General features: G+C 37.0%; 2 protein-coding genes across 2 annotated transcripts; both read left to right on the top strand.

Moving 5' to 3' along the window:
• Positions 1 to 1,237: 1,237 nt before the first annotated feature.
• Positions 1,238 to 3,342, top strand: LOC113119807 (keratin, type I cytoskeletal 50 kDa-like). The gene is made up of 7 exons (XM_026289475.1): positions 1,238 to 1,713; positions 1,891 to 1,973; positions 2,060 to 2,216; positions 2,302 to 2,463; positions 2,565 to 2,690; positions 2,771 to 2,991; positions 3,160 to 3,342. Exons 1-7 carry the CDS (start codon positions 1,303 to 1,305, stop codon positions 3,290 to 3,292), a joined length of 1,293 nt encoding a protein of 430 aa, XP_026145260.1. The 5' UTR covers positions 1,238 to 1,302; the 3' UTR covers positions 3,293 to 3,342.
• A 4,202-nt stretch (positions 3,343 to 7,544) lies between these two features.
• Positions 7,545 to 9,634, top strand: LOC113119809 (keratin, type I cytoskeletal 50 kDa-like). Its single transcript, XM_026289476.1, has 7 exons — positions 7,545 to 8,012; positions 8,194 to 8,276; positions 8,363 to 8,519; positions 8,605 to 8,766; positions 8,862 to 8,987; positions 9,068 to 9,288; positions 9,452 to 9,634. Exons 1-7 carry the CDS (start codon positions 7,614 to 7,616, stop codon positions 9,582 to 9,584), a joined length of 1,281 nt encoding a protein of 426 aa, XP_026145261.1. The 5' UTR covers positions 7,545 to 7,613; the 3' UTR covers positions 9,585 to 9,634.
• Positions 9,635 to 9,946: the final 312 nt, after the last annotated feature.

Genomic DNA, 9,946 nt, shown 5'->3' with positions numbered 1-9,946 from the left:
AGGTTTGAGAAACACTGCTCTGGGTGACTGCCCCTGCAGCAAGTGTTGTGCCGTAACATACATTTTGTTGCATGACCACATACTTACCGTGAGGGACCCAACAAAGTTTTTGCACGTTGCCTCTCGTAACTTCAATGTAATATGGGTCATAATTAGTTAAAACTGAACGCAAAATCTGAAAATCATCACCCAATAATTTTTTCTAGCTATAAATAATTTCTAGAATAAATTTGATTATTTCTAGAGTGAAACATTGATATAAATATTCACTGTGTTAAGCTCTTCAATATAACTCTAATATCACTCCAAACTCGAAATATTTAAAAGTTGAAAAACACAACTTGGTTACACAAAAGAATAAAACTTTCTATTTGCAACAAGCCTGATTATCATTAGCAGATCACCCGAAACACACTTTCAGACCAGCTAAACCTGCTTTTGATCTCTTGGTGTTTAATATAGCTCGTTTTGATGCAACAGTATTAGGCAACAACTGCATTGTTTAAATTCTCAATCTGTAAAAAATAAAAATGTATATAAAACATACGTAAACTAGGAAATGGATTTTTAATCAATGCAAGGAACTGGTAATTTATATTATTACACATACAAAAAATACTCATCTTGGACATCCACATTTGTATAAGATTTATGTGTCACCAGCTAACATGAGTAGTGGAAAACTGCTTTTCAGTTCAGAAAAAAAAAACTTTTTTTAACCCCCAAATTTAAAATTGGTCTATTATGAACGACTGGAGAAAAGAAATGATAGACACCTCTATGTAGAGCAAAGAACATAACAAAGAATAATAAAATGTATGTGTCCAACACAAAAAAAAAAAAAAAAAAAATAATAATATATATATATATATATATATATATATATATTTAATAAAATATACTATTACATTTTTACTTACGAGACTGATAGGATATTATGGCCAATATACCATGCAATCCTAATGAAAAATTAAAAGATTAATTAAAGAAATTAGTAATTAAACAAAATAGTTTGTTATAAAAATATATATCTCTGTCAATGGCTTCATGCTTAGGGCAAAACGTAAGGAATTATGGAGGAATTTAAGTGAAACTCTAAAATGCTAACATACCATACAGACCTGTCTTCAGCCACACCTGCTGCCTTGAGGAATGGGGCAAGGGTTTTATGGCCCACCCCCTTAGGCAATCCATCTGGACCCTCCCGGTTTTGTCCACATAAAAGGAACAGGGGTCATCTTCTCCTCACTCATCCGCTCTCTCATTCTCCAGAGTTGAGGACGACAACAAGCCTTCTTCAAAATGACTTCTTTTTCCACCCGCACCTACATGTCTTCAGGAAGTTCTTCCAAATTTGGTGGAGGAGCCGGTCGTGTCACAGACATGCGTGCTGGTAGTGTCTATGGAGGAGCAGGAGGAACCGGGGTCCGTATCTCCAGTGCCTCTGCTTCTCGTTCCTTCTCTGCTGGTGGTGGTGCTGGTTTCGGTGCTGGCTTCAACCTGTCTGATGCTGTTGATGTGACTGCAAATGAGAAAGCCACCATGCAAAACCTCAACGACCGTCTGGCCTCCTACCTGGAGAAGGTGCACTCCCTCGAGAAGGCCAATGCTGATCTTGAGCTGAAGATTCGCCAGTTCCTGGAGAGCAAGGCCACTCCTGCTGCTCGAGATTACAGCGCCTACTACGCTACTATCAGTGACCTCCAGACCAAGGTACCCGACTAACCTATTAAACATGATAGTAAAGTCAATCATTAAACTTCCTTTAGACAGTAATTAACCAATTCTATATAGCCCATGGTTCCTAATTCAAAGACAATGTGAAAAATACTGGATGTCTCAGGAATGCAATTTTAATCTTTATTTTTTTTTCAATCTGTGCTCCTGAAGATTCAGCATGCCACTGGTGTGAACGGAGGCATCTACTTGAGCATTGACAATGCCAAGCTGGCTGCAGATGACTTCAGGGTCAAGTAAGTAACCAGCAACATAAACAAACATCATTTTCAACAACTGCAAAAAGTATAAAACATTTAAATGAGATTCTTTTTTCATGCAGATATGAGAATGAGCTGAGCATGAGGCAGTCTGTAGAGGCAGACATTGCTGGCCTGAGGAGAGTGCTGGATGAGCTGACAATGACCAGATCTGATCTGGAGATGCAGATTGAGGGTCTTAAAGAAGAGCTGATCTTCCTCAAGAAGAACCATGAGGAGGTAAGTTGGTGGTTGGTCCACACTCAGTCATTCCTCTTGAAATGTATGTGAGGCAAATACTCAGTTGTTTTTATTGTATCTTTAGGAACTCTTGGCAGTACGCTCCCAGATGAGTGGACAAGTCAATGTAGAGGTAGATGCAGCACCACAGGAAGACCTGACCAAGATCATGGATGAAATCCGTGAGCAATACGAGGCAGTTGCTGCCAAGAACCGCAAAGAACTCGAGGCCTGGTTCCATTCTAAGGTAACCCCCTTTTTATTTTAACTTACTTTAACTTTAACTTTTTAAAGGGCAATGTTTTAATAAATTAACAAAATGTCTGACTGCTTTGCTTTCTCTCATAGAGTGAAGAACTTATCAAGGAAGTTACCGTGACCACAGAAACCCTTCAAATATCCCGATCTGAAATCACGGAGGTTAAACGCACACTCCAGAGTCTTCAAATCGAGCTACAGTCCCAACTCAGCATGGTAAGCAGGCAGAGATGAATCTTGTTCATTTTGGTCATCATACTTCATAAAACACAGAATAACTAAGCTTCCTCCAACAGAAAGCGTCTCTGGAAGGCACTCTGGCAGACACACAGGCCCGCTACAGTGCCATGTTGTCTAGCTACCAGTTACAGGTGACCAGCCTGGAAGAGCACCTGAAGCAGCTTCGTGCCGATCTCGAGCGCCAAGGGCAAGAGTACAGCATCCTTCTGGACATCAAGACCAAACTGGAGATGGAGATTGCAGAGTACAGGAGACTTTTGGATGGAGAGGCTACAAGGTGAGACACAACTACAATACCAAATCTCTGAATAATAACATTTAGACAGTAGTGTCACTGTTTTTCAACGAGCAGTGGTGGTTTATTATAATAAACAAAATTAAAGTGAGATGTGGATACCTGTCTGGCATTTCTGTAGTGTAATATTACTTGTTTGTACCTCTGCAGTGTCTCAACCTCAACCTCAAGCTCATCCTCGACAACACGCAAAGTGGTAACCATTGTGGAAGAGGTGGTGGATGGCAAAGTGATCAGCTCATCCTCCCAGTCTAAAAGCGAGACTAACATCCTAACATCCTAACTCATAGTGATGAAATCAATAAACTGCACTGACTGTGCACAAACTATGCATTTCTAGTGCCTGTCTTATTGTCTTCTGTTTTGTTGTCATATTTTATGGCACAATGTAAAAATGTATGCAAAAGATTTCAAATGGGAGTAAAAAATTTATCTGCTACCTAGTTGTGGTAGAAAAAAAAATACAATTAATGACAGCTAACTAAAAAGCCAAATTCCAGCTGTTCTCAAGTTTACATTAAAGGTTAAAGGGAAGCTACTCCTGCTGACAGCTGGTGATTTCTACTGAAAGATGACGACATGTTGGGATTTGAGACATATCACACGTCAAACAAAACTAATCCACTGGAATAACAAGTTCTATAGTTGTTAAAGCTTTAAGAAAATGTGGAGGACTAAGTTGTCACAAAGGGAATGTTTTCTCTCCCCTGAAACCAAGAGTGCTAGGACCAGGACTCTGAATAAATAAATCAATACATTTAAAAAGTAACAAAAATAAATATAAAATGCAGACATGACACCCATCAGTACTTAAGTATTAAATATTACAGAAAAAAAAACACATTCAAGTAGGCTGATTGTGAATGCCACAATGTACAATTAGCTCATACACAAATTCGATTCAAAGTTAAACGTTTCGGAAATATTATGGCTTTAATTAGTATAAGTATTGTTATGACTAATATAATGCAAATCCTGGGTGAAAGGGACATATCATAATCCAACATATTTGGATTAATATAACATTCTGTTTTTGCATAAAAGTAGTCAAATTCGGAAGGATATCTCTACAACAATCTTTTGATTAAGTCAAGTTAATCCCATGAAACATTTCTCTTCTCAGGGTATTTTAACGTGATAAAAATCATGATACTCCCATATTTTGGCATAAAAATTATGTGATATAATTTGTGGTGAAACAAATCATATAGACCAATTCAGAGTAGATGTCACAGTTACATCACTTCCAGCTGTGTACACATAGTGGTTGCAGAAAAAGACTGGGAACAAGTGGAGGTAAATGGGTAAGAGAATTTGAAGCTAAACGCTGACATTTAAATGTGCATAATTTGGATGAAAACTGCTATGATTACTCTACTTTTAAAGCATAGCCTACATTTGATTTAAACAATAGGTCTACATAATATTCACATTTGCTATTCAATGATGTATTGTATTAGCCCTACAAACCTTACAATTAACACTTTTACATAACATTTATTTATTTTATATGACAATTCAGATTTTTTTCCTTTGCAAATGCAAAGTTTATTTTTCCAAATTCAGGCTTAACTCGACGTAACTCAAAAATGGTGAGTTTATCCATTCTGAAGGGGGGGGGGGGGGGGATTGGGGGGTTTGCGAAGAGCTGAGGGAAAAAGAGAGAATGGCGAGTTGTTTATTCTTATTAGAATTGTGAGATATAATCTTGGAACTGCAAGAATAAAGTCAGAATTTTGAAATGTAAAATCTAATTTACTTTTGTTATTCTTGTATTCCAGTTGAAAACAGTAATTTTCGGACACTAGATAGTCTCCGCAAATAAAACTGGTCTATATTTATTTATTTATCGTGATTTAATTCAAATGTTTTACCTCGCTGAAAACTCTACCTCAGAAATAACCGTCGTGAGGCGCGCGCGCTCTTGTGGTCTAGTAAACAAATAACGCTTCCAGACCACTGGCATTACACACACACACACATATATATATATATATATATATATATATATATATATATATATATATATATATATATATATATATATATATATATATATATATATATATATATATATATATCCTAAAACGCACAATTATGGGACTTTGACAAGAAAATGTTGAGATTAGGCAACTCGTTTCCGGAGCTCTGTTATCAAAAATCATTTTTTATTACATGTAATTTAGCCAGGCTATTTGTAAGCTACTACTGAGATTAAGCCATCTAGAATTTACACAAACTTGTATTTTCTTGTAAGTTATTTTAAAATAGTAAACTAATTATTTGCAGTCTATGTTAGCATTCCTATTTTACACTTATTGTTGATCTCCAATCCTATCATCTATACAGATGATACCCAGCTCTACTTACCATTAGATTCTGGTAGTGATTCTGTGTCTGCTAGCATGTTTAAAGGACATTAAAGAATGGATGGATGAAAACAAGACAGAGGTTATCCTTTTTGGCTCCAAACCGCATATTCACAGTGATTTCTTGGGGCATCTTAAGTAAAAAAACAAAACAAAAACAAAAAAACAAACACTACTACTATCTTATTTGATTCAGACCTGAAGTTTGAAAAACAACTAAATGCGGTGGTCAGGGCCAGCTTTTTCCAGTTATAGCCACTTAGAAAGTTTAAGCGCTTTGGATTTGGAGACCGTTATTCACGCTTTTATTTTCTTAAGGCTTTATTATATAAATGCCTTGTATGCTGGAATAAATCAGTCATCACTCTCACGGTTACAGATTGTGCAAAATGCTGAAGCTCATTTCCTGACCGGAAAAAAAAGAGGGAACATATCACCTGTCCATGCCTCTCTCCATTGGATCCCTGTGAGAAAAATTATATATATATATATATATATATATAAATATATATATATATATATATATATACACACACAGAGCAAAAGTTTGGAAAAATTACAATTTTTTATGTTTTTGAAAGAAGTTTCTTCTGCTCATCAAGCCTGCATTTATTTGATCAAAAATACAGAAGAAAATGTAATATTGTGATATATTATTACAATTTAAAATAAATGTTTTTAAATTTATTATACTTCAAATTATCATTTATTTCTGTGATGCAACGCTGAAATTTTAGGATCATTATCACATGATCCTTTAGAAATATTATAATATGATGATTCATTATCAAAGTTGGAAACAGTTCTGCTGCTTCATATTTTTTCAGAACATGTGATACTTTTTTAGGATACTTTGATGAATAAAAAGTAAACAAAAAAAATAAAAATAAAAAGAAGCTATGTTTTTAAAATATAAATATTTTGTAATAACAATATAAACTACTGGTCGGTAATTTGGGGTCAGTATTTTTTTTCTTTCTTCTTTTAAATAAAATCAATACTTTTATTCAGCAAGGATGTGTTAAATTGATAAAAAGTGATAGTAAAGAAAATATATTATTAGAATATATATTATTATAATTATTTTTTATTTTGAATAAATGCAGTTCTTTTTAAACTTTTATTCATCAAATATATTAGACAGCAGAACGGTTTCCAACACTCATAGTAAATCAGAATATTAGAATGATTTCTAAATGATCATGTGAAAGACTGTTATGGGACCAACGATACCTATTTTCAAACTGTTCCTCATTAAAAACCTGATTCAACAATGTGCCTCTAGAAACAGGTTTGAGAAACACTGTTCTGGGTGACTGCCCCTGCAGCAAGTGTTGTGCCATAACATACATTTTGTTGCATGACCACATACTTACCGGGAGTGACCCAACAAAGTTTCTGCACATTGCCTTCTGTACCTTCAATGTATTATGGGTCAGAATTAGATAAAACTGAAAATCTAAAAATCATCACTCAAGAATTGTTTCTAACTACAAATAATTTCTATAATAAATTCATTTATTTCTAGAGTGAAACATTGATATAAATATTCACTGTGTTAAACTCTTCAATATAACATTCACTCCAAACTCGAAATATTTAAAAGTTGAACAACACAACTTGGTTACACACAAGAATAAAACTTTCTATTTACAACAAGCCTGATTATCGTTAGCAGATTACCCGAAACCCACTTTAAGACCAGCTAAACCTGCTTTTAATCGCTTGGTGTTATCAGTTATCAGTATCATTAGGCAACAACTGCATTGTTTAAATTCTCAATCTATAATGAAAGGAATTCATAAAAAACATGTACACTAGGTAATGGATTTTTTTTATCAATGCAGAGAACTGGTGCATTCCAATATACTATGCATTCCGAATTCAAACATTAAAAGTTTACTTAAAGTAGAAATAAATTAGTTCATTAAACAAAATAGTTTGCTCAAAACATACATCTGTCAATCAATGGCTTCATGCTTAGGGCAAAACGTAAGGAATTATGGAGGAATTTAAGTGAAACTCTAAAATGCTAACATACCATACAGACCTGTCTTCATCCACACCTGCTGCCTTGAGGAATGGGGCAAGGGTTTTATGGTCCACCCCCTTAGGCAATCCATCTGGTCCCTCCCAGTTTTGTCCACATAAAAGGAACAGGGGTCATCTTCTCCTCACTCATCCGCTCTCTCATTCTCCAGCCAGAGTTGAGGACGACAACAAGCCTTCTTCAGAATGACTTCTTTTTCCACCCGCACCTACATGTCTTCAGGAAGTTCTTCCAAAATTGGTGGAGGAGCCGGTCGTGTCACAGACATGCGTGCTGGTAGTGTCTATGGAGGAGCAGGAGGAACCGGGGTCCGTATCTCCAGTGCCTCTGCTTCTCGTTCCTTCTCTGCTGGTTTCGGTGCTGGCTTCAACCTGTCTGATGCTGTTGATGTGACTGCAAATGAGAAAGCCACCATGCAAAACCTCAACGACCGTCTGGCGTCCTACCTAGAGAAGGTGCGCTCCCTCGAGAAGGCCAATGCTGATCTTGAGCTGAAGATTCGCCAATTCCTGGAGAGCAAGGCCACTCCTGATGCTCGAGATTACAGCGCCTACTACGCAACTATCAGTGACCTCCAGACCAAGGTGCGTGACTTAACTATTGAACATGATAGTAAAGTCAATCATTAAACTTCCTTTAGACAGTAATTAACCAATTCTATATAGCCCATGGTTCCTAATTCAAAGAGAATCTGAAAAATACTGGATGTCTCAGGAATAAAATTTGACTCTATATATATATTTTTTTTCATCTGTGCCCCTGAAGATTCAGCATGCCACTGGTGTGAATGGAGGCATCTACTTGAGCATTGACAATGCCAAGCTGGCTGCAGATGACTTCAGGGTCAAGTAAGTAACCAGCAACATAAACAAACATCATTTTCAACAACTGCAAAAAGTCTAAAACATTTAAATGAGATTCTTTTTTTGTGCAGATATGAGAATGAGCTGAGCATGAGGCAGTCTGTAGAGGCAGACATTGCTGGCCTGAGGAGAGTGCTGGATGACCTGACAATGACCAGATCTGATCTGGAGATGCAGGTTGAGTATCTAAAAGATGAGCTGTTCTACGTCAAAAAGAACCATGAGGAGGTAAGTTGGTGGTTGGTCCACACTCAGTCATTCCTCTTGAAATGTATGTGAGGCAAATGCTCAGTGGTTTTTATTGCATCTATAGGAACTCTTGGCAGCACGCTCCCAGATGAGCGGACAAGTCAATGTAGAGGTAGATGCAGCACCACAGGAAGACCTGACCAAGATCATGGATGAAATCCGTGAGCAATACGAGGGAGTTGCTGCCAAGAACCGCAAAGAACTCGAGGCCTGGTTCCATTCTAAGGTAACCCCCTTTTTATTTTAACTTACTTTAACTTTTTAAAGGGCAATGTTTTAATAAATCAACAAAAGGTCTGACTGCTTTGCTTTCTCTCATAGAGTGAAGAACTTATCAAGGAAGTTACCGTGACCACAGAAACCCTTCAAATATCCCGATCTGAAATCACGGAGGTTAAACGCACACTCCAGAGTCTTCAAATCGAGCTACAGTCCCAACTCAGCATGGTAAGCAGGCAGAGATGAATCTTGTTAATTCTGGCCATCATACTTCATAGAACACAGAATAATTAAGCTTCCTCCAACAGAAAGCATCGCTGGAAGGCACTCTGGCAGACACACAGGCCCGCTACAGTGCCATGTTGTCTAGCTACCAGTTACAGGTGACCAGCCTGGAAGAGCACCTGAAGCAGCTTCGTGCCGATCTCGAGCGCCAAGGGCAAGAGTACAGCATCCTTCTGGACATCAAGACCAAACTGGAGATGGAGATTGCAGAGTACAGGAGACTTTTGGATGGAGAGGCTACAAGGTGAGACACAACTACAATACAAAATCTTAATAACATTTAGACAGCAGTGTCACTGTTTTTCAATAAGTAGTGGTGGTTTATTATAATAAACAAAATTAAAGTGAGATGTGGATACCTGTCTGGCATTTCTGTAGTGTAATATTATTTGTTTGTACCTCTGCAGTGTCTCAACCTCAACCTCAAGCTCATCCTCGACAACACGCAAAGTGGTAACCATTGTGGAAGAGGTGGTGGATGGCAAAGTGATCAGCTCATCCTCCCAGTCTAAAAGCGAGACTGTGTCAAAAACATCCTAACTCATAGTGATGAAATCAATAAAATGCACTAACTGTGCTCAAACAATGCATTTCTAGTGCCTGTCTTATTGTCTTCTGTTTTGTTCTCATATTTTATGGCACAATGTAAAAAATGTATGCGAAAGATTTTAAATGGGGGAAAAATTAGATCTGCTAGTATTAGCCTATAGTTGTGGTAGAAAAATGAATGACCGCTAACTAAAATGCCAATTTCCATCACTGTTCCCAAGTTGACTGACAGCTGGTGATTTCTACTGAAAGAAGACATGTCGGGATTTGAGACCTTTTGCACATCAAACAAAAACTAATCCACTGGAATAACAAGTTCTATAGTTTTTAAAGCATTAAGAAAATGTGGAGGA

The sequence above is a fragment of the Carassius auratus genome, chromosome 19 (assembly GCF_003368295.1).
Source record: "Carassius auratus strain Wakin chromosome 19, ASM336829v1, whole genome shotgun sequence".
Classification (NCBI taxonomy): Eukaryota; Metazoa; Chordata; class Actinopteri; order Cypriniformes; family Cyprinidae; genus Carassius; species Carassius auratus.
The sequence above is the reverse complement of the archived record's forward strand: the minus strand, read 5'-3'. Positions and strand labels throughout refer to the sequence as shown.